The 27,744-nt window shown below is 20.1% G+C and overlaps 1 protein-coding gene across 2 annotated transcripts; it reads left to right on the forward strand.

The window, feature by feature from the left end:
* Positions 1-27,251, forward strand: LOC122720349 (fatty-acid amide hydrolase 2-B-like). Of its 2 annotated transcripts, XM_043947032.1 has the most exons (11): positions 1-288; positions 2,527-2,653; positions 13,842-14,017; positions 14,361-14,580; positions 15,521-15,738; positions 21,418-21,529; positions 25,622-25,908; positions 26,011-26,091; positions 26,212-26,376; positions 26,763-26,945; positions 27,045-27,251. In XM_043947032.1, the coding sequence occupies exons 2-11, from the start codon at positions 2,635-2,637 to the stop codon at positions 27,129-27,131; spliced, it is 1,548 nt and encodes a 515-aa protein (XP_043802967.1). In that variant the 5' UTR covers positions 1-288; positions 2,527-2,634; the 3' UTR covers positions 27,132-27,251. The 2 variants fall into 2 exon arrangements, with proteins under 2 accessions (XP_043802967.1, XP_043803054.1); XM_043947119.1 differs by lacking the exon at positions 2,527-2,653 and having other exon boundaries at positions 2-288.
* The last annotated feature ends 493 nt before the right edge of the window (positions 27,252-27,744 follow it).

Genomic DNA, 27,744 nt, shown 5'->3' on the forward strand with positions numbered 1-27,744 from the left:
TATAATGTGTCAGTAACGTTTAAAAATCTAAGCAGAATCAGTCTAATTTAAAATTATTACGATCGATTTTAATAAAAGTATTTTATAAAAGTATTTTATTAAAAGTATAGTGCGAACTATTTATTAAAAATTAAATTACACATTAGAAGTCAAAAAGAGTTTCTAAATTAATCATTTAATAAGAAGATTGAGGTCTTTTGTGCATTTTTATTTTGAATTTTAATCAATTATTTAATTATCTTTGATTAATTCTTTGATTATTTGGAAGAAGAAAAACAAGTAAATAAGGTAAGACCAAAAGTTTTCATTTATATAAAACTTTTTAATTTTATATTTAGAATATCGATTATAAACAAAGGAATTTTTATAAATTACTTGTAATGAAAAATAGTTGGCAATAAAATTAAATGCAATTATTATTATCAGTTATAATTAAAATTATAATATAATAATTAAAATATTCGATTATATCAACCGTGATTATAAAGTATTTTGTTTAATTATGTATATCAAATATCTCACAAAAGTTATATAAAAAATATTTTGACGAAAGTTATTTGATTTAAAGGAGAATATCATATATAAAAAAATTTTTATAATCATATACATATATGATTATAATTTATATATATAATAATATAATATGATTATAATTTATATATATAATCATATATATATATAAATTTTTTCATAGATTAAATGGTGAGAAAAATTTTAATCTCAACTTTATTTTTTTTTAAATAATAGAATTTTATATATTTTTGAATTATATTTAAGTCAAATTTTATTAAAATATTTCTTTGATAATTTTAATTTCTTGTAAGATTATATTCAGTTAAACAAAATACTTTGTACATAGATATGTATATTTATAATTATTTAATTGTTATTTAATCAATATTAAATTACTAGATAATATTAAGCAATATTATTAAGTATTAAGTAAATTATTTAATTGAAATTTATATTAAATATTAAAATTTAATTACTAAAATTCTCTTGATTGAAATTATGAATATGTGAATACAATTTTAAATTTAATAGAAGAAAGTAATGAAATAAAAACTTTTTTTCGTATAATGGACTACTGATTTATTTTATTAATATTAGATATGCATAAATAACAATGTATTCAATATATATTTAAATACATGAAATAATATGTATTCGTATTTTTTTAATACAAATTTGAAACTATGATTTTTGATTAATATACGAAAAATAGGAAATTAAGCTTCAAAATTCTTTTTCTAAATATCATTTTTAATTTTTGATCATTTTTTCATTTTAACAAATTCTTTATAATAATATTTTTATATGAATTTTGGTAAGAATTATTAAATGATCAAAATATCTTTTACTATTAAGGATTAATTTCAACATTAACAAAACGTTAAAAAAGTTAAAAAAATAATACAAATAAAATGAATTAGAGATCTGTATTTAAATCACTTTTGTAAAAATATTTACTATAAATATTTAAAAATATATTTAATCGTTAAAAATAAAATTTATTTAAAATTAATTTTGAAAAATAATATTATATAATAAATGATATACAAATGGTACACAAATATGTTAAGTTATTAAAATAAAAAAATAAGTTACAAATAAGTTAAGTTATTAAAATAAAAAAAATAATTAAATACTTTGAGAATCTATTTAAAATATAAGGAAAAAATAGTGACGATAATAATTTTACATAATGTATCAACGCAATGTTTTTTATGTTCTGCCAACATCTAACATATATATCCTTAAAGAAAATTAATATTTCAACATTTTAAAAAATTACTTGATATAAGTAAAATTAATTATTTAGATTAATTAGGAGATTATATATTATAATAGATATTAATCATTTTAAATTGTATTCATCGAATTCTATATTTAATTTTTCTTCTAAATTCAATTTACAAGTAAAGATATTTTCTTTATTTCATGCTGAAAATTTTGTATTTCGCTTAATGGAATATTGAATCCATTGTATTCTAATTATATTCATATGAATACAATATTTATATGTATATATAAATATAAATTTACCAAATCATACAAATGTAATGGCAACGAAATTGATCATTGTTTACTTGAACATTAATCTGAACGAACAATTAATATGCATATGTTATTTAGATATTTTATATGAATTACGTCAGAATTAATTTTTTGATTTTAGGTCATTTTTAATTGATCTTTATTTGAAATTTAATTGAAATTTTAAAAATGTTGTAGTACAATATGAGAAATAATTATTTATCTAATATAAAATTGAATATTTTGGAAAAAAGTACATCTTGTTTTTTATTATTATTTAAGCTATATTAATTTTTGGATAACAAAAATTGAAAAATTTGTAAATTATGCAAAGGTTATTCTTCTTTTATTAAATATTTTTTTATAATTTTTAATCTAATATTATGTTTATAATATATTAATATTTTTAAAAATTGTCATAACTTTTCTACATTATTTCATATAATAAATATTATAAAATTATAAATATGTTTTATCCTATTTGTATAGCTCACAAAGAATCTGAACAAAATTTTACAAAGGAATTTATTCAACAATCCTGATTTTAATATACATAAATCATATCTGTTTATTCAAGTCCGACAATTCGTTGACAATATGTTATTATCACGATGCGGTAAGTATACGCATTTTGATTGACCAGTATTTGTTGTTAATAACTTGTTTAATAAAACTGAAACAAAAATTTTTGCAAAAGAAAAAGTTGCTTGAAATCGCTAAAGTAATTAATTAAGTTTTCTGGAATATATTATATATTAATTATATTAATTATATAATTTCTATTGTTATCTTAATTTTATATTAATATTAATCTTTATATTATATAATTGCACATAATATATATAATTAGATAATATATATAATTAGATAATATATATAATTATATATATAATATAATATATATAATATATATAATTATATATATATTATTATATTATTATATATTATTATATATTATTATTATATATATAATAATAATATATATAATAATATATATAATTAGATGAAGCAAATTGAATTATATTTAAGCCATTTGATTATCTTGATTATTATTGTTAGTTATTTTAGTAGGAAAATATATAAAATTAAAATATATAAAATTTTACATAATAGACACTTACATAATTTGATGTAAATAGTTTTTGATAAATATATGATGTTACGTGATATAAAATGTCATGTAAATGTTATGAAAATCAATTTCTTCTTTTTAAATAGAATGATATGTTTTTTTACATAGTTCTGGTAAAATATTTTAAGATACAATAATCTATGATTCAATGATCATTCAAAACAGTTAAAGATCAATTATAAAAAAAAAAAATATGAGCAAATCTAATTTTAATGATGATTTATTTACTAGTACTATTTTTTCAATTTCTTGAAAATTTTTTATAATATTTGTAATAAGTATCTAACATGTTTAAAAAATCTGCATACAAATTGTTTCTCATAATTTGACAGTATTTGATAAATATGAACCATATCTACTTTTTGCACTTTTGAATAATATATTTTAAAAAAATAAGCCATAGATGAATAGAATATTCCAAATTAACAATAAAATACATGAATACAAGATAAATAATGAAGCATATAGTGTAATAAAATGGATTATATTCGATGATTTCTATTGTTATATTGTTGTTAACATTTATTCTTTATTGTTTACATTATTAATTGTAAGAACTAAAGAATTTTATCACTTACACAAAATAAATTATTTTGTCTTGTAGTCGATTTTCAATGACTTTAAATAACTTTGAATTATATGCATTTTAAAATATTTACTAAATGATTTGTAAAAAAAATTATTCTATTTAAAAAAACAAAATTGTTGACGTCTCTATATATTTATTTATATCAAATTAATATTTTTATCAAATATTTTTATCAATATCTTTCACATTTTTTTCTATCTGCAATAACATCCGAGATATTTAGATGGCTCATTTTATATATTAATATCATGAAAATGAAAAAATAATACAAAAATAATGTAATATATTTTATAAAAAAAAATTGGAATTAGATAATTGATCTATAATATGTGACATGATAAATTGATCAATTATTTTCATTCTTTTTCTCTCGATAATTTGTTTTAATTTTTAATGAAGTTATAATAATAAAGAAATCATAATTTTTATCTTATATTTTTTCATCGTTAGATACATAGAATTACAAGGCTTTACTAATATAAACTAAATCCTTTTATAACAAAATTTGAATGTTTTAACAATGATTAATTTTACTATCAGTGTTTTTTTTGATTCTAATTAAAAAAATATGATAAAGTAATCTATTATAATATTGTAATAATATTTCCGAAACGAATTATATTTCTGAATGATTCTGAATTCGATCGAAATGAAAATTAATGAAATTTATAGAAGGCAAACGAATATTAAAAAATATGAAATCTTAACTATAATTCATGCATTCAAAAGATATTGTTATATAATAAATTCAACATTAAAATTGATTAAATGTCATATTTATATTAATTATAATTTTATGATGTATAAACAAAAATTGAACATATTTATTAAACATTATTGCAATAATTTTGAAAAAAAAGAAATTAATTTTTGCAGTATAATGTGTGACTATTTTTAAATGCTGTTTTAATATGATTTTAATTGGATTAAATAATAAAATTAGATATTATTTTATGATAAAATAATCAATTATATTAATGTGACTATAAATATTATTAAAAATTAATTTGTATTATGTAATATGCACAATCTGATATTACTTATGCAACATACTTACGTATTACTAATTGCAAATGCTTATATCATCATTATGCTACATATTGTTTACATATAAGCATTTAATGACATGCAAAAATCTTTGTATTTTACATTCAATTATTTCAGATAATATAAACACATTCTTAATAATATTTAATACTTGAAATCTACATCTTCCTATTGCTGAATTGTATTCTCGAAGTTGAGATTTTATATTTTCCCCGAATCTTTGCGATAGCATTTTTTTAGATATTTTTTGGAATTATATTTACAAAATGTTTATTAGCTCCAACCTTCCTGGAGTTATAAAATATAATTATATAAAAATAATTATTACGAAATTCGTTGTTAATAAATTCAATTCATACAGACAATCAAAGGCAAAATCCATATACCAATAATGTACCATTAACTTCACTAAACTTTGAAGTTCAAAGAGTTCTGAAAGTTCTTGTTTTGATAATTCTTGCTTATTTTTTGTAATTCTGATTTTTGTAATTCTCGAACATTTTTAAAGGTTCTTCCCCACATTGGTATCCTCTGAAGCCTCCGCCATTTTCCATTTTCGAGCTTGTGAATCTTCAGTGAGTATCAGAGATACATAGGTGTCCAATAACGCTGCAGACCAATTACCTGGTTAAGCGGCATCCCGATCCAAAGAAAACTTCCTAGAATGAATCCAAGGAGCCACTCAGGATGCCATTCACAAGTCTATTGTTTTTCCAGGAAACTGTTTCGCACATGTTTGCAATAATTCCTTTCAGATAGAATAACGCTGACTACGTTGAGACTGGGATGGTTATAAATGTCTCAGGTATCAAGATCATATTGATATTCTAGCCATGCCGAATTGTTTCTAAATGTGCAAAATAAATGATTACCAAATTTCTCTTAAAAATGACATTGTTCTTGGCAGCATCATCCTAAACCATTTTATCTGGACATCATCTATTTAATGTCTGAATATGCCTTGCGTTGCGTTCAATTACAATGCAAATTGACAGTCTGATAATAAGTAAAATGCGCGAAATCAATTCATGCAATACATTGTAAATTATAATACATAATTCTAAAACTAAATGGTTTACAACTATATTAATTATATTAACAAATTATGAGCCTATTAAGTTAACTTTTGATGTTTTTTTGTTTCTATATCTTGGAGTGATGTAGTTGCGCATAGAATATTATATATACGCATAAAATATTCGTTCATAGGTAAAATACAGATTTTGATCTCGCCTTTTAATTATTCTCTCAACTGTTCTGATTGTTACTACTCTGGCGATTTTGTCCTTTCCAGGATGTAGTTCCAGGATTTGTTCTAATTGTAGTGATGGGAAATTATTGTCCTTATAGGAATTACTATCCCTATAATCATTATACGGGTCCGAATTTGTCAGCTGACGTTACACACTATTGTTGTCTTGGTGGAGTTGTTTTGATAATTCTACAAATATACTATGCCAACGCTTCCAAAATTATTGTACTCCTTTGAATAATCTGGAATCTGTTCAGTCTGTTCATTGTTATATTTTACAGATAAGATGCAAGGGGGGCAAAGAATCACTGACCAGAAAATGATCAAGGACACTTTCAATGGAGTTAAATTATCGGGATCGGATGATAAGGAACTTAAAGGGCAGGAATTAAGGACTGTCTCTATTTGTATCAAGACAATATATAATTCCTCATATAGCAGTATCGCATCTCCGATTACTTGTTTCGCTGACTTAATAGAGCTCTCCCACAAACATCCGAAATGAGGTGCACGAGAAGGGATCATTATATTTCATTATTTAAAAGAAATTGTGTTATTTCTGAACTTCTTTCTTTGTTCTTTTAAATTCAAGTAATTCATTTCATGTTCCAATAAAGTTAATTCCATTATCCGAATATCGTGGCATAATCCTCGATACAATAAATCTTCTTAAATAGTTTAGCATTTATAGAAAGATCAGTGGTTAATTCAATATAAAGCGCCTTTGTTGCGAAATATACGAATAAGCAGATGTAATTAATATTGACCTTAGTACATTTTCGTAATTTCGTACGTAATTGAATACGGACCTGCATAGTCTACCCCACAGGTAGCAATGTACGGTAGTAAGCTGGGCAGCAAGTAAATTATTTGTATTATTGTTATTTTAATTCCGGATGTTTATCGAGTTTTTGTTCAAGTGATAAGAATCTTTTGTGTGTCTGGTCTTGAGAGTCCTTTAAATTATTTATTGTTTTCTTAAATGGAATTCTTACAACAAAACGTCCGTCATTGTTATTGTTGAATAGTGTTCTACGAAATGTACGAAATGTTCTTCAGCTGGATCATTTACAAATGAATTTGAATTATTGGATATACCATTTTTATATTCCAAAATTCGACCTACTTATTGAGGTTCATTTGTCACTAATAATGAATTGCATAATGACTGCGAATCTTTTTGTGTACGGTGGAACGCTGAGTTGATATATTTTCAGTTATGTTTGGTAGTATGAAATACGAAATGATGCGACGAAAAATTATATTTCGACGCTATTTTTATATTGTACCTCGCGTGTGAAAGCTCCAATTATCATAACGCACGTGTCCGACTCAGTACAAGGTAAACCAAGTTTCTTTACCATTGCAGTAGTTGTAAAATTTGACTGAGAGCCTGAGTCCAATAATGTTTTATACTCGTATTTGAATCCATTGATCCTTTACAATCATTATTGCCGTGGACAAAATTATTCGGATGGTGATTGCAAAAAATATGATAGGGCTGTAGATTTTATCTGTTGTGTCTCGTTCATTATTTTCTTGTCTGCTATTGTCGCAGGTGCAGTCAATATTGCAAAATCAATTCGTACTCTATTATTATTGCTATGTTCAACATGCAAAAGAGTATTGTGTTTCCTGCTACAAATTCTACAAGAACCGCATGTACATTTCTTGTTTCTATTCTCAGTATTCAGACAATTAAAACATGCGCCAATTTTGTATATTGTATATACATGATTCGTATGCTGGAAAACAATCCTTTAAATTCAACAAATTCCTTTAAATTGCGAAAGATTATGTGATTTATTGCACAAGGAGCAAGGATTTGTGGGATTGCAGTACATGACTATTTGTCCCACCCGGATTCGAATACCTGTGTTTATGACCTGTGACTTAAAAAGTTGTAACAGTGGTTTTTCTACCATCATCTTCTTTAGATACTTACACTGGATTTCCAGAAATTTTATTAAATCTAACAATTTAACATCCCCAGTTATAGTCAATTCAGTTCTTTCCCATTCCTTTTTTATCATTGTTCTAGTTTAGTTGTCAACAAATGAATACTAATAGTGTCCCAAGAATTTACAGGCTCTCCTAAAACTTGTAATGCCAATTATTATTCGTATCGTCTAGTAACCATCTCAGTCCATAAAATGATTCCTTATTTTATATAAGTATGTCTCAAAGAGTGACAAATCATATATATGATTTGTTTCAAGAATTTTTTGTCTTTGTAAATTTATAATGTCGTCCATGCAATCGTATAGTTATCTTCAGAAACGCTGAAAAACTATATAATTCTAGCCGCAACGCTCTTGAGAAATGAAATAATTATTAATTTAAAATAATAAAAATTTAAATAATGAAAATTTTCAATATTTGTCAATCCGTCATTATTGTGTATCAATGATTCGAATGTGTCTCTAAACTTTATCCAAAGATTATAATTTCCGTCAAAAGTCGGTATTATTGGTAATTTTATTCTAGAATGTATGTCAGAATTATTGTTTGAGATTATAGATGTAAGTATGGCACGTTAAACTCGAATATGATCATATCCTTGTCATTGGGGTATAAACTCCCTCAGTAGCACCAACTATCTCGCAATACGAGTTTCCAAATTCATCTCGTACTACAGCATGAATTGTTTCAAATTCTGTATCTTTTACTTATTCTTCTAATTTAATTAATCACAGCCCTTTGAATTGCATCAAAGGCTTTAAAGATTGAGATTATTTTGTTTAAGCGAGTCAATGCAGATTTGTATGAGGCACGTTCTCTAATGAGAGGTTTTAATACGGCTTCGATACACTTTAGTAAAATAAATTTATGTAAGGATAGATTAAAATAGTCAAAATGATCATCTAACTGGTATATCCCTTATATATTGCATGAAGATGTTTCAGAATTCGTTGATCTGCAATTTGGCAGAAGACAAGAGTGCAGATAAAATCTGGCAGGGATATATTTCACTACGATAACAGTCTCAAAGTTGTTTTTAAACTTTTTGTCTTGCACTAACAGCACGACAAATTTTTACAGCACAAATTTTATACTTCACAAGTTATAAATCTAATCGTTAATTCCAGCTCGAAGGACCAAAATGTTAACTCCAACCCGTTCTTGGAGCTATGGAATATAATTATATAAAAATAATTATTATGAAGTTGACAAGTTCGATTCATCAGATGATCAAAGGCAAAATCCATATAGCAATAATGTACCACTAACTTCATTAAACTTTGAAGTTCAAAGAGTTCTGAAGGTTTTTGTGTTGATAGTTCTTGCTTGCTTTTTGTAATTCTGATTTTTATAATTCGCATGTTAAAAATCGCATGTTTTTAAGGATTCTCTTTAAAAAGGATTCTCCTCCACCACACAGGTATCCTCTAAAGTTCCTGCCATGTTGCACTCGTGAGCTTGCAGATCTTCAGTGAGAGTATACAAATGTGCAAACGTATACAAGTCCAACGTTGCGGACTTCCTGGTTAAGTGGCAGCTTAAGAAAGCTGCTTAGAATGAATCCGAGAGATTATGCCTCACTCATAAGTCCGTTATTTTCCCAGAAAGCTGTTTTTCGCACATGTTTGCAGTAATTCTTTTCAGATAAAATGATGCTAATTGCCGTTGAGACTGGAATGGCTATAAATGTTTCAGGTACTAAGACTATATTGACATTTTAGCCATGTCGAATGTGCAAAACAAGTGATTACCAAATTTTTCTCTTAAAAATGGCATTGTGCTTACAGCATTATCCTAAGCCATCTATTTATCTGGATATCATTTGCTCAGTGTCTGAACAATATTATAATTTTTATTCCAAAAAACACAATTTAAATTCAAAAATCTATAATAACTCTAGAATACCAAATTATTAAAGTTTTAAATAATATAATATATAGCAAGTTTAATTTAATTTTAGAGTTTAAATTTAAATTTTTGATCAAATATATTATATTCATATTGATAAAAACTGATTAGAAAGAAACATGTAAGAATATTAAATTTTATTAAAAAGTAATTAATTTTGCAGAGCTATTACAACAAATTTTAATTTTTTTTCAATTAAAATATTTAAGTTCTTTTTCATATAGCGATTCGTAAATTAACATTCGTGATTTATACATATATGATGGAAATCATATACAGTATGTGCATGTATATTATGCATGTATATTATGTATATTAAACAATATAATTTTCATGAGATTATAATTATGATTTTATAATTATTTTTATTTTATAATTATACGATTTATTATCAATGATATTTTTCGAATTGAAACGATTGATGAATATAGAAATTATTCATTTTCTTAGCAATGATAACAAAAAAAGCAAAACAGAAAAACACATTAAAGAAAAAAAATTTGAATGTTTTCAATTTTTATAAAAATGTATAAGAACATCTCATTAAATTCCAAATTTGAAATTTGTATTGAAAATTTTGTATTTTGTATTTGAAAGCTTACTTACAAAGTTCTATTAATACAAAGTATAAACAAAACTATAAGTATAAACTAAACTTCTTATATTAATAATAAAAAACTGTAAATTTTTAGTTATGTTATTGTCGTAAGAAATGATCGAAATGATTGCAAAATTCTTTATTCAGCACAGAAGAATATTATAAAATTAATGAATTAGATTCTTATTAATATTCAAATATTTTATTTATTATTATTTTATATTTGACAATAATTAAATTAACAAATTTTTTGTTTTTTATGATAAAATATATATTCTATTTAATGAGAATGCAAAGATCAATATGCATTTTATGTTATAATGTATGTTTTCTATATAAGATATCTCAAAAATGTATCTGTTAATTGGAGATTCCTAAGGTAATTTTAAACATTTTCTTTTGCAAAAATTTTCGTTAAAATTTTTGTTAAGTTATTAATAAAAAACATTGGCCAATTACGGAGCGCATAGCCTAATTCAGTTACGTTGATTATGTTTTACTGAGCAAAAACAAATAATAAATATAAATATCGAAGAAAACGTGTTGAATATAATAAATATTTTTTTATAAAAAATTTAATAAAAAAATTATATCGAATTATATCGAACAATAAATAAATTATAATATTCAATATCATTCATTTAATAGCATCTGTAAAAGTGAATAATTTAATTGTATATAAGAATTTAATATAATATATAATTTAATCAAGTAAATATTTTTCAATATTTTTTCGTTTATTTCGATTATTTAACGCTAATGATAGATTGATTTTTAATGATTCATTTTTTTTATTAATTATAATAGTTATTCATTTTATCAGATGACATTTATATGTTGTAATAACATATGAAAATATAATATAATAAATCAATATATTAAGTCAATATAATATTATAAATCAATATTTTTACAAATTATATATGCCAATAGAGACTAATTATTCCTTATTATAACTCAATGCATTTTACTATAACAACTTGCTGTTATTATAAATATATAAATTGTTCTTTCAAATCTACCACTTCGATCTATAATTTTTAAATTTTGCCATTTTATTTCATTTTATTCAATTATTTTTTATATTTTTATATTTTTTAGCATTTATCCAACTTAAAAATTGAGTTTATTTTAAATGTAGAAACAAAAATATATGTTTACTGGAATTGTGATTCCGATAAGTGGTGTTATGATTTTTGATTTCCTCTAAAAGATTAATTAATTATATTAATTAATATTATTAATGATTCAATGTTATTAATGATTTATGTAATTATTAGATTATTACTATTATTATGTTATAAGTGTGACTTATGGAATTCGAAAGAAGGCAAAGATTTGAGATCATTGATTGAGATTTAAGAAGAATTTTATTTTATTCTAAATTTTCTTTATAAATGCAAATATAACTTATAATTATTTTTTTTTAAAAAAACCGATTTTTTCTTTCGAAAAACTATCTTATCTTCTCCCAGTAACCCTTTCTAATCGTTTATTATATAATAACTAGAATTTTCGCAAGTAAATACCTTTGAGAAAAAATTTTGCATATTGCTCTTATAGATTTCAATTCATTATTTATTAGAATTTCATTGTTTCTTTTATGATTTACATTATTTCGCATATTTTAATTGTGTTATTACTTATTATTATTTATTAGTTACAATATCCATTTATTTGATATAGATATAACACATTTATCGATCTTGAAACACAATATTATTATTAGATTATTTTTAATACATTATTATTTTTATTATTTTAAAGATAATATTCATGATTATTATTTTGTATGATTTTAAAAAGCATATTTTTGTTGATATAAAAGTTAAAACAAAGCTTTGGTAATTTAAATATTATTAACAAAATTGTATTTTATTTTACTAAAAAATGAAATATTTCATTAAAAAGTTTCTTTCAATCTCAATAATAATTTATTTAATATACGAAAATAATTATTCTATAGTGATTTTGTACAATAAAATCACAAAGATCAATGATCAAAGATCAAAGATCAATATGATCGAAGTTATAAATAATTTGTTATGAATAATATTCTTTTTTAATATTTTTAATCATCATAATGAATTATATAAATTCATATATTATATTTATATATTCATATGTTATTATTTATTTATTTTAAAAAAAATTATGTTTTTTTGTGGAAATTTCTTTGATTTTTTAGCATAAAACTGATCAAATTAAATGATTTTAAATTAAAGAGTTAAATTAAAGAGTCTTATTAGTGTTTGTTCATAGTCGAAAATGTTTTTAAATACTTTAACCATAAATCAATAGATTTTTTATATAACATATATTAAAAAATATATTAAATATATAATAAAATATAATAAAATATTAAATTAATATATTAAATAATATATAAAATAATATATTAAATAAATATAAAATATTACAAATAAAAATTTTATTGATTTAAGTAATATATAGTATGTTATTGTATTAATATATAATAATGTAATGAAAAGTTTGTTAATTTATTCTTTGAATATTGTAAAATATAAAATCACTATAAATACACTATAAAATCGAAGAATGCAATTAATGAGAATAATTTACAAATATCACATTACAAATATATGTTATCAAATTAAGATGATGTTTGTGCAATTATTCTTATTAAAATCAATAAATTGAATCAGTAAAATATAAAAAACAATAATACATATTTAAAAAATGTGATAATTTTTTTTAAAATAAGAATAAAACATACTAACACATAGACTATTAAAAAATCTAACAAAAAATAATTATTAAACTATTTAAAACATATAAAAAAGAGGAACAATTGAACATAATACATAACTTTTTAAATGAATTATTATTTAAATAAATTGATATAAATTTGTTACGAATATTTTAGCAATATAAAAATAATACATTTATTAATATATTATTTATTTATTATATAATAATACATTAATTAAATTAAATAAATAAAATTTTCATTAAGTAGAATATGCTTTATTATAAGAAAAACAAAAAATTTATTAATTTAATTATGGCTAAATATAAAGAATCGATAAAATATTATAATGTTTGAATATTGAAATAAAATAAAAATAAAATAAAATAAAATAAAATATTAAAAATGATTCTATTCGATAAATATCTTATCGAGTTGAACGCAATTTTAAAACATATTTACACATAAATTGTGATTCATAAATCGTTGTATTCAAAATGAGTATAAAAGAGATTTTTTTTTCAATTTTTAATCATAAAAAATAAACATAATTCTATTTCTAAAAAATAAAAATTTCTAAATTAATAAATTTATTTTTCATTACAGAAAAAATGTCATTATATATGAAATTGTCTATATTCATAATGAATATTATTAGTATATTTATACGACCTATATTGTGGTTTATGTATAGAAAAAGACTACCGAATATACCTCCAATTAAAAATCCTTTATTAAGATTAAGTGCAACTACAATAGCAAGAAAGATCAGAAACGGAGATGTAAGCAATTAATCACAAATTATTTCTTACAAATATGTAATAATATAATGGTAAAATATATAAGTTCTATTATTTTATTTTAATCTATTTTTACTTTTTTTTTATTATTTATATTTTTACAATTATCTCATAATTTCTTGTTATTATTACAATAAATTTTTTAATTTTTTCTTTTTTCTTTTTTTTTGTCAAAATAAAAAGCTTTTTTTAAAATAACAAAATATATATTAATTCAAATTTATAATTTATAATTTATAATTTATAATTTAATTTCATTATTGATAACGCATTATTGATTACAGTTTTTTTTATGATTAAAAATAATTCTGTTCATTGAATATAGCTTAAAAGTGAAACAATAGTGAAAGCATATATTGATCGTATCCAAGAAGTAAATCCTTTTATAAACGCAGTAATAGAAGACAGGTTCGAGCTAGCTATAAATGAAGCAAAATTATACGATGAACAGTTGAAAAGTGGAAAATTCATTATACACATATTGGAAAAGGAAAAACCACTTTATGGTGTACCAATTACTATTAAAGAAAGTTGTTGTCTATCAGGTAATGATCTGATATATTTAATGAAACAATAATTATGAAATATTCATTTTTTAAATTAAAACATTTAAGTTTAGATATATAAATATACATATGTATATATATAATAGATAGATATCTATTATTGTCTAGACATAAATATTATGTCTATTATATAAATATTAATATTTATTATGTATATACATATGTACATATATGTATATACATAATAAATATCATCAAATATGATATATAGTATATATATGTATATTTTATGATATATAGTATATATATATATGAAGAATTAGATAAAATTAATTAAAACATAGAATATCCTCTTTTGTATCTTTTTTTCTTAAATAATTTAAAAAATAATTTAAAATATTTAAAAATTCTTTAATATTCTTTATTAAATATTATAATATAAAATTCTTTACTAAATATAAGATGTTAATATATTTATTAGATATCTTTAGAAGATTGAAACCAAAAATTAATATACAAAAAAATTAGTTCAAATTTATTTATTAAATTATGAGTAATTTAAATTCGTGTTAAATGAAGTAAAACGAGAATATGATTTTACTTTATTTTCTTTATCTCATTTCATCTAATGTAAACTTCAAACTTGATTATAATCTAATAAATAAGTTTTTACTGATATTTTCGTATATGTCAATTTTCGTGTTTGTTTCGGCTTCTTTGAATCAATTTTTCAAAAGTGTTTTACAAATATACTAATAATTCTGTATAATACAATAAATTTAATCAAAGAATCCAATATTGAATTCTTAGCAGAGTGTTTTAAATTCAAAAATTGATTTGTTGAAAAAATTAAAACATATTTAGAATGGAGAATATGATTTATTCTATATTTCTTTTTCAATAAATTTAATATCATATCAAGTTTTTTTATCAAAATCATATGATTAATTTTTGAAATAATAATTTTTTTTTAAATTAGGAATGAGTTATACTGGAGGTTCCTTATTAAGAAAGGGAATAAAGGCTTTAGCAGATGGATCTACAGTAAAAATAATAAAAGATGCTGGAGCCATTCCTTTGTTAGTTAGTAATACTTCTGAATTCTGTACAAGTCTACATAGTTATAATTTTCTTTATGGTCATACATTAAATCCATATGATAGAAGAAGAACACCAGGAGGATCATCAGGAGGTGAGGTAAATATTAATTATGTTATTTGCATTTTTATATTAATTTCAATTTTTCTTTTATATAATAAAAAATCATAAATTATGGTAAAATTATAAAATTTTAACAATTATGGTAAAATTGTGAAATTATGTATATTTATATAGTATATGTTCGTAGAACATTTCAAAAGTTGATTCTAAAATGAACAAACAGAAAAATTAGTATATAAAAATATTATTTGAGGCTTATTTATTCAATTATAATTTTGCATTAGATAAAACAAAATGCAAACGGAACTAACAGTACGACGGAGATAGTACGAATCATTTTCATCTGATTTCATTAATACAAATTTTAATTGTTATAACTTAATAAATAAGCTTCAATCAATATTTTTGTATAGCAAATTAATTAATTTTATTAAATTATTGTTATTAATTAAAATTATTGTTATAAACTTTTTAGTTTAACTTTGTTAAAATTATTATTATATAATTAAATACTATTTAATTTTTTGCAATCAATCCTTCAAATCATATATTATATTAATATATTTATATATTAATATTGCTTATATATAAAGAGTATCTTATAAAGAGTCTCAAAATTCAAGATTTGAATTTTGTACCATTTGGTAGTGTTGCTAATGAAAAAAAAAAAGACAGTATGATTATTAAAAATTAAGCGCTAAGTTTAGGATTAAAAATGAAGTGCTACACGAAGAAACAACATTTTTTTATTGTTGAACAATATTTTAAAAATAAGATTTGGCAATTACAATTTGTATTTTTTGAATAAAATTATCTTCACCGATGAAGTTCATTTTCATCTTGATAGATTAATCAACAAGTTAATCGACAAAATTATCGCATTTGGGATTCAGGAAATCCATGAATGATTCTTGAGAAATAAATTTATCTTGTTTGGTGCGGATTTTGGGCTGTAGACATCATTGGACCATTCTTCTTCGAAAATGCGGCTGGTCAGGCAATAATAATTAATGGTGCTTGCTATCGCGATATGGTCTAGTTTTTTGTGCCTAAATTGCAAAATATGGATGTAGACGATATGTGGTTTCAACAAGAAACAAGCATGTGGTGGTACCACATGCCATATAGCCCGAAAAACAATTTAATTACTGAATCATTTTCTGGTTATCAGAAAAATCAGTGTAATTTCCTGTTTTAATAATCAAAATTAGCCGCGCAGATCGTACAATTTAACGTCGATTTTTTGGATTTTTTTCTCTCTCTGAGATTTTTTGAAGATTAAGGTTTATATCGACAAGCTCACAATCTTTCATGCCTTGAAAAAGGAAATTAAGAGCTGTATCAACGAAATTCAGCCATATTTAGGCAAAATGATCATAGAAAATTTCAACAAAAGAATGCGTATGTGTTAGGAAAGCCATGGAGGCCATTTACGCTTTTCCATAACCCTATACTGTATACTTTATGAATCAATAAAAAATTTATAATTTTTAATTATAAATCTGTGTTTTCTATCAAAATTACTTCTTGTGTGAATATTGGACAACTTTTATAACAAATATATTATAGCATAAGAATAGAAATATTACATTATATTAAATATAATTATTAATAATGAATGTATTTGAATTAGCAATGGTTGTAATTAAAATAATTCGATGAATGGAAATGAAAAAATTTTCATTGTTTTAGAAATGTGATCATTGACTTTTTTATTTCAAAGAATCGATATCATCGTTTATTATATTTACGGATATGATAACTTATAGCATTTGCAAGTTTGAATTCTTTTTATTATATATATATATATTAATAACAATTATGGAATAACAATATAAAAAAGAATTTTTTAAATAAAAAAAGTCAACGATGACATTTCGAAAACGATGATAATTTTTTCGTATTCATTCATCGAAGTATTCTAATTACAATTATGGTAAATTATTATTTAGGCAATATTTTTAGGAATATTATCTATTTATTTTATTTCATTACATCTTTAAAATGATATTAAATATTTATACATTTCAACAGTTCATTTTTTTGTTGTCTTGAATTGAATTTAAAATTTAAATCTTTAATACATACATAGAATTATTATAGAAATTTTATAAATAAATATACATATCCTTCTATTTAATTTTTTATTTTTTTGAAGAATAATAAAATAACAACAATAATAATAATACTGATCTTTTACTTATTAATTTTTATTTTATTTATTTATATATTAATAAAAACGCTGCATTTTGCATAAGTTTGTTATATTAGATTTAATAATAAATTGTAATTCTACATTTTTTAAACTGTTATAGATTTACATAAATAATTATTTTTAAAATAAATAAGAATAGAAAATGAGTTTTCATACATATAGAGGAGACTAAGAAGATACATAAGGAAGTTTGATACATTTTTATATTTCTTATATTAAAAATAAAAGAGAAGCCTATATACTTCACTATAGATTGTTCTGTGTAGATCACGTATATTATAATTGGTTTAAGTAAATTTAATAATTTAAAACTATTTTATTATTTAAAGAAGATATATTTGTTTTAAAAAATGTATATTTTACTTATATAAAATTTTTATCATCATATTTTTATATTGTATTGATTTTTATGAAATATCATTAATTTTACGTGAAAATATATTTATTATTACATATATGTATCAATTTTTATTGCTTTCAATTTAAGATTAAATATTGCTAGAATTAATATTTTAAAATTCCATATTTTGATAGGTATAAGACATAAATAAAGATTCAATACATACATTATATTTCCAAAATAATTTAACTTTACATTTTTTTGTAATATTTTTCAACTAAATAATGGCTATGAAATTTGTATTTTAATAGATATGATTTAAATTAATCTAAGTATCGTCAAATAAATTCATCGGATAATATGAAAAATGCTGTACTGGAAATTATTAATAAAAATAAACTAATAAAAACAATAGTTAAAAAGTAAAAAATTGATAATAAATGACATTATTTAAATATATAATTAAATATAAAAATGACAAAAATACAGTTTTTTATCCAAATTTTATAACACCATAATATTCATATGTCATAATATACAAATACTTATAAACGAAGAACAAAAATTACTTTCAGAATATTTATTAATTTCAGCAAATTTTAATTATGATCTTGTTGTATATATATATATATATATATATATTAATTATATTCACATTCGAAACAAATTTTCCAAAAAAAAAGCATGAATTTAATATCAAATTTCTATATGTGATATTCTAAATAATATCACATATAATATGTTGAAGCATTTGAACAAAAATATTTCATTATAAAATTTATATGAAATAAATTGTTTTTATGTTTCATGTCTCTTACAATTATGTATCAAAAATATTTGTTGTTTAAGTTTAAAAAATTTATGTTTGCTTTTGTTAATGAATAGAATGTAAATATACAGAAACATTATTAAAACATTATTTAGTTTTTTTATATGCAATTTTTTTTTCTAAAGTGTATCAGCTCTTCCTAATTCTTTTTATATTAATGAAAATGCATCAATACTTTTAAATTTCTTAGATAATTGCGGGAAATATGCTTGTATATGAGTTATGATTACAATTTTAAAATTTTTATAATAATTTTATTACGTAATAAATTGGTTTTGTATTGATACTATGAATTCTTGTACTTTATATATAACTGAATTTTTAATTCAGTTTTTATTTGCGACAGGAAAATATTCACAGAAATTATTTTGTAAAATTTTTAAATGTCATATGATAAATGATACATTTTTTTCAGATGGAATTAAGAAAATTTGTAAGATTTATAAAATATATTACATAAATTTATAAGATTTATAAATATATTATTAAATATATAAATTTCAATATATATATTTCAATAAATATATTTCAATATATAAATTTCAATAAATATTTCAGTGTTTTGATTTAATAGATAATGTCATAATTTTTTAATCAGTTTCAATTTTATCTTTCATTTCTTTCAAAATTGTGATTTTTTTTTTCAATCATTTCCAGTCATGAGATATTAAAAACTTATTTTTATCTAAATATTTTTTTTAGATATATGTAACATATATCAAGAAAGAAATCAATAGCTCCAAATGATGTTTCAAATATAATAACTTTTTTAAATTAAAAAGATTAATTTACTAGATAACATGTAAAAAGAAATTTTAATTTGTTGGAATCACAAAAGAAAAATAATGAAAATCGCTTTTAATAATTTTTTATTTAATGAAAAAATATATTTTAAATATTTATTTTAGTTATATAGTGTATGCTGTAAAATTTATTAAAATTGATTAACATAGAAACAAGCAATAGATATAACAAGCAATAGATATACATCAAAAGATATAAAAAACTTTAGATTTTAAAAATAACTGTAATTTTCATTTATATTTATTATTTAATCGTGAAAAATATTTTTCAACGAAATATTTAATATGTGATACTATATAAACTATAATTATTAATTTACTCATATAAAATTTGATTAATATTGTTTTTTTTTGTTGAATTATATTATAAAATGTTTATCTATTCAAAATCGACTTTTTATTTTATATTTGAAATGGAAAATCTTTAATATTTTATTTATTTAATATTTTATATTTCATGTAATATAAAACTAAATAAGTAGTAAAAAATTTTTTTCAAATTAATACATTTATTAAATTAATTCTTTTTGATATATTGAAAGATATCATTCTTCTCTAAATAAAAGAATGAAAGTGCAGAATAGAAATTCAGCTTAAAGAAAAAATTGTACAATAATCTTTGCTTCTTTGATAAAAAATAAAAATATAAATCAAAAATTTAATTTGAAACTATTAACTGAATTTAAAATAAAATTAAATAAAAATCTTTTTACAATTTTTTGATTTGCAATTTTATAAAAATATTATTTTAAACTTTTTGTTTTCATTTCATTATTCTATATTTATAATTAATTTAAAATTCATTATATTCATATATAGTTTCTGTATTCATAATTAAATAAATACATTTTTAATTTAATCATTGCTGTTACTATCATTTTTTATATTTCTTGATTTCTTAAATATATTTTTTGGATGAATATATAATTTTATTTTACTCTACATTAATTTTCTGCAACTTATTTTATCATTTTCAAAGATTTAGCGAATATTTCATTTTTTTTAGTATAGTATTCTAAAAAAATAAAATTAAACATATTTAATTAATTTTCTAATTTTAAGAATTAATAAATCTCCATATGTTGAAATACTTACTTACTTATTAAATATATTTTAATATATTTATTTAATACTATATAAAACTATAATTTACTTTAAATAATACAATAAAAACAAGATATTTTTTTATCTTTTGATGCAAATAATGACAAAAAGAAGTTATGCCTCTTATGAATATCTAAGAACCATTAATGATCTCTTGCCAATTAATATGATGCAATTATTAATTAATAATTTACAAATAAAGATTTTAAATTCAGAATTTTTTATTTGTTAAAATTTTAATTTCTTCTTTGAAATAATGAAAAAAAAAGTTTATTAATATTGTATTGATTATTTGTAATTTATAATTTGTAAATTTTGTTAATAATATTAATTCAACTTTATCAGAATGTCTGGAATTAATAACTTGTGCATTTAAAAAATATATTATTATATTTACATTTTATTATATATTTACATTTTATAGGCAGCATTACTTGGTGCAGGAGCATCACTCATAGGACTTGGTTCGGATATAGCTGGTTCCATAAGGATACCATCTCTCTTCTGTGGTATTTTTGGTCATAAACCCACTACAGGTATTATAGTTAAAATTTGTAATAATAAACTGTTATATATATGAAATTTATATTGAATAATTTTGTATCTAATGCTATTTATTTAATAAAGTTTATATTAAATAAGTGTAATATATTAAATGTAAGAAAAAAAAGAGATTAAATCCCAATTTTTCGAGTAATTGAATTAAATTATTCAAGATCGAGCAGCAATTGTTCTTCTTCTTTATACAATCATAGATTTAATAAAATGTTAATATATATTTGAATATTTAATTTTCTGAATTTATTATTTATAATTTTTATCTTTGTTGAACGGAAATAAAAACATTTAGGTTTAATAAATTATTTTTATTTATAATTTAATCTATCATTATCTTCATCATTAATATTTAAAATATATAATATATAAATATTTATATAATTATATATTTATATTATTATATATATATAAATATGTAATATATAAATGTAATAAATAAATATAATATATAAAATATTTAAAATAGTTATAAATATTAATATTTAAAATGATTAATATTTGCTGCAAAGAAAAATATGTATATATAATAATACATAGTGAAAAGTAAGATTCAATATAAATTTTCATGTACATATTAAATTTCAATGAGAAATTATATATATATATATATGTTGAATATTATAGTTTACTTATAAATAATAGTAATAGTTCGTGATATAATATCTTATATATAATTTTTATATTAATTTTTTATAAAAAAATATTTGTTATATTCAATACTTTTTTCGTTTTGAACTTGTTCGTGTAATGTTGGCTGCATGTAGTTAACGCTATTGTTGTAATTTAATTAGACTGCTTTGTAATTAATCAGTATTTTTTGTTAATAACTCATTAATATATTTATAAGGAAAGTTTTCATTTTATAAAGAAAAATATTATTTGAAATTATCTCAGAAATCTTCAGTTTCTGAATATTAATATAAACGGAATATAAATGGATGTTTCTGAATATTTTTTGATCGCCCTTTTTATTGTATATAATTTCTTATTGAAATTTTAAAAAGAAAATATACGATTGTTTCCTTCTTTTTTAAAATTATTATTAAATGTGATTATTATTTTTTTTTTATTTTTTCTTTGATTGTATGTATTGATGAAGAGATTAAATAATATAAGATAAAGCAAATTTTTAAATATAAATTGTTTAATTTATTAAATACTGTATTATTTCTAAGCGAAATTGGATTATATATAAATAAAATACATAAAGACTTTTATAATTAAATATATATTTTTCAATATTAAATACATTCATTCTTCAACTTATATCATTCTTTTTTATGTAGAGTTTCTTTTTACATAATGAATCTGTTTATATGGATTTTTTATACCCAGTTTTAATTAATATTTTTTATGCGATTCTTTTTTCTTCACTTTCACTATAATTAGTATTATAAAATACAAATATCGAGATTAATATAATATATACTAATATTATATATTTTCGTTTTCTTAATATAACATTTTTTTATATGAGATAGAAAAAAGTTTTAAGAATGGACATACTATGATGATTTCTAAAATTCGTAATATCGATTATTAATTAATGTATATTCGATTGATTTTTAAATATCTTCTTTTATAAAAATAATGAAGTTCCAATTTAATTATTTTTGATTTCCATTTTATTTAGGAATACAAAAAAAAATCTTTCTAATTTTATTTGTATTTGATTATGAATTTTGAATTATTTAGAATTTTTAGAAATTAAAAATTAGAAATCTTTCTGATTTTATTTGTACCTAATTATAAATTTTGAATTACATTATATTTAAGATTTTTGAAAACTTTAACATTAACATATATATATATAAATATATATATATATTTGGAAGATTATTCTAAGTAAAAAAATAATATATATATACACTATATACTATTTTATATATACTATTTTTTATATATACTATAGATTGATTTGTTCCCGAAACAATGATATGAATCATAAGAAATCAAACGAAATATTTAATTTTTAATAATCATTTGAAACTGTATTTTATATTGATTTGTATTGGCATATAAATAGATGTTTTTAAATCGCTAAATATATTTTTTTGCACGGTTTTTTATATAAAATTGCATTAAATTAAAAACTTATTACATCAATATTTTTTAATTAATAGCAAACATTAGAAAACAAAGTATTAAAAATGGTCTTATTAATATTTAATAAATTATATAGAAAATATACTTACTTAACAGTTATTTCAATAATTTATATAAATAAAGTCAATATAAATCAATATAAAAAAATAATTATAAAAAAATAATTACTATTAAAAGTTAAATAATTGAAATGCATTCTTATTTATGGAATAATATAGGTTATTTTATCTTTTTTATTTTGAGAATGAAAATGAAATACCTATATATAATATATATATAATAATATATATATAATATTATATATATATATATATATATATATAATATTTTTTGATCAAAATTTACTAAATATTATATATATATATATATATATATATATAATATTTTTTGATCAAAATTTACTAAATATTATATATATATATATATAATATTTTTTGATCAAAATTTACTAAATATATCAAATATTTTTGTTTTTGATTTGATTCATACATATAACGATGTATGTTATTTTAGTATTGTATCTTTAAAATAATTTTTTTTTATAAATTTTTAATTCATTATTTCTTTTAAAAAATTTTGAAAAATTTATAATTTGGCACTTGCGATAACAGCTAAAAAGCAAATATCTATTGAAATTGCAAATTATATAATTACCAATTCGGATTTCAAGTAATTAATAAATTAATCTTATACTTTTCTAATATGTTTTTAATTAATATTTTTCTAATATGTTTTTAATATGTTTTTAGAATTTATTTTTATAAAATTTATTTTTAATTTTATTGCAGATAATATCTACAACTAATCAAGATCTTTGTCTACTAATTGCCAAAGAATTTGAACAAATATATGGTGGTTGGATTTCTCATTGATAGACTTTTTTTTTATTCTACATCGTATAATTTGATTAAATAATTAAATATTATTAAGTTTTTAAATTTTTTATTAATAATTAAAGAATATTATTTATAACACAGTATAAGAAAAAAAATTGTTATTGAAAATAAACATTTTACGAATTTTTCGTCAAATTTTAGACAGTAGAATTAAATAATTATAAATATTAATTTTATAAATATTAATTTATATGCATATTTTTGTTGATAATAATAAACAATTTGTATAGATGAGCAACAAATTTAAAAAAATTTAAAATAATAGTTACATTAGACTATTTTATATACAAATCCCGCTAACATAACCTGTTTAAAAATAAAAACGAAGTAAAATCTACGTATATCCATTTATTTTTAATAATGAATTCTAATATTAGCAATGAGAGATAAATTTTAAATATTAATTCTGCACATTTAAAATTTAAATGGTTGAAGTTATATAACATATAGTCAGTTTTTGTTGCATTTTTGATATCTTAGCTATTGCAGGCGCATATAGTGCAGGCGCTACTTCATTTTTGTTTCCAATCTACAACAGGACAATAGGATGTGATTACTACTTATTTATTCTAAACATCGTGGTAATCGATATCTAAATGTATAAAATATATAATATTATCAATAGCCAATGAATTAATATAATTCAGTATCTATATAGTATGTATATATATATTAATATATATATTCTATAGATTAGGATTTTGAAATTTTTCGAATCCAAAATGAAATATAAAATAAATTGATTTTACATAAAATTACAATCCATCACATACATTCTATCTTATTATTTCAATAGTTAAAGATATCATAAATTTTTTAGTTTTATTAAATAATTGAATTTTACAAAAAAAAAAATAGATGCATATGAATTACATATTATTGCATATGTTTCCACAAAATATATGAAAAATATGCAAATTAATTAATGTATTAATTGAAATTTAAAAAAAATTAGATTTCCTATTTAAATTTTATTTTATTACCAATATATTTTTTATAAAAAAATATATGTTCACAATTTTATATTCTTTTAATAATATATGTATATATGTGATTCTTTATCCATAGGTATTGTTTCTACCGCTGGTCATTTGCCTTCGATCACTGGAAATATCAATTACATGTTAGTGATGGGACCAATGACAAGATATGCGGAAGATCTTAATTTGATGATGAATGTGTTAACTTCCAAATGCGAAAAACCTTTACGTTCATATGATTCCATTGAATTAAAAAATCTAAAAGTTTTTTACTTAGATAGCTTTCCTGATATAAAATCATCTTCAAAGGAAATAATTGAGATAGTCTATAAAGCTTCACAATATTTAATAAACAAAGGTGCCATCGTGCAAAGAGTAATTATTTCATAATAATTTTATAATAATTTGATTCTAAAATAATATAATCAAAAAATATTTAAAAATTTTTAACTTTAAGTAATTACATTTGTATCGTAGTTTCCAAAAGAAAAGCTGAAAAACATATTATACATGACATTCTCTTTATTTTCTGAATTAAAAGAATTTAATCTAATAGAGGTAATAATTATTATAATATATTAATAATAAATGAATATATAATATATTTTTATTATTTGCATGTCTTTAATTTAATTTTTTGAAAATTAATTATTTGTTAATTTATTTTTTTTTTTTTAGGGAAGAAATTCAGTTCTTGAAATGGGAAAATCAATAATGGGATTATCATCGTTTACACAAACATGCTGTCTTATACAAATGTTCATAGACAAAAATGCATTTATATCAGTTTCAAAGAAACAATATTATATTAATGCTACAAAAAAACTCACTCGAGAGATGAATGTATGATATTCATATGTATTATACATATATACATATGTATAAGTTTTAATTTTATTATAAAAATGTTTTGTTTATAAGAAAGAATATAAAGATATTTACTTTTATTTTAATTCTATTATTACTTTTCAAAAAATATTTAATTCAAAAAAAGTTGTTCTAAAAGATCTTAACTAATTAATATTTTTGTCTATTAATATCTTTATTTATTCTTTCAATGATATTCAGTTGCATCTTTCTGCTTTTTATATTATTATTCTAGTGAAATAATAATTATGATAATTATAATACTAATGATTATAAACATAAATAGATTTTTAGAAAATCTCATATTTATATCTATATTTGTTATATCGTATCAATCTAAATTTTTTTTATGTTATTTATAGGATATATTAAAAGATAATGGAATATTAATATGCCCGTCCTATTTTCGTACAGCATCTTTTCCACAAACAATGATTTTTGAAATAAATAATTGCATATATAGTTCATTAGCAAATATAACGGGTTTACCTTCAACGCAGATACCAATGGGTATGGATAAAAATAGATTACCAATCGGATTTCAAGTAATTAATAAATTAATGCTTTTCTAATATGTTTAAGATAATTCTAATATGTTTTTAGAATTTTTATTTTTATAAAATTTATTTTTAATTTTATTGCAGGTAATATCTGCAACTAATCAAGATTATCTTTGTCTACTAATTGCCAAAGAATTTGAACAAATATATGGTGGTTGGATTTCTCATTGATAGACTTTTTTTTATTCTACATCGTTATGAATATTTTGCTATGAAATAAATATTATTTATCAATAGGTTGCAGATGTTTACATAAATATAAAAATAGTTTATGTAAAATTATTATAGAGAATAAATAATAATGAAACGGAATTTATAAAAAAAACTCTTTGAAATTAATAAAAATTAAAAAATAATAAAAAAAATTTACGTATAAATATATGTAAATAAATATTTTTTATTTACATATTTTGCATTTATTAATTTATATGTATTATATGCTCAATTTATATTATTTTTTTAATGTAGCTTATTTATATAAACGTTTGTAATTTAATTATTAAAGATTGTAAACAATGTTATGTAATGTTATGTAATAAAAAAAGTAAAAATGTAAAAAAAAAGTGAAACAAATAAATATTTATTGATAAACGTAATTAATTGAAACATATTGTTTATTTGTAGACATTTTCTTTTAATTTCACCAAAATTTGCATGTACAATTTGTATTAAATATCTTATTTTCTTCAACAAACAAATAAAATTATTTATATTATATCTATACGAAGATAGTTTCTTCAACAATGATTTATATTAATTAAAGGATGTTTTTCCATTATATATT

The sequence above is a fragment of the Apis laboriosa genome, unplaced genomic scaffold (genome assembly GCF_014066325.1).
Source record: "Apis laboriosa isolate Shangri-la unplaced genomic scaffold, ASM1406632v1 scaffold104_cov149, whole genome shotgun sequence".
In the NCBI taxonomy this organism is placed as follows: Eukaryota; Metazoa; Arthropoda; class Insecta; order Hymenoptera; family Apidae; genus Apis; species Apis laboriosa.

Bases quoted from the DNA above. Each gene is read 5' to 3' on its own strand.
- LOC122720349 (XM_043947032.1), top strand. The intron at 14,018-14,360 runs GTAAGCAATTAA...CATTGAATATAG, and splicing joins GAAAGATCAGAAACGGAGAT to CTTAAAAGTGAAACAATAGT. The intron at 26,946-27,044 runs GTAATTAATAAA...ATTTTATTGCAG, and splicing joins GATTACCAATCGGATTTCAA to GTAATATCTGCAACTAATCA.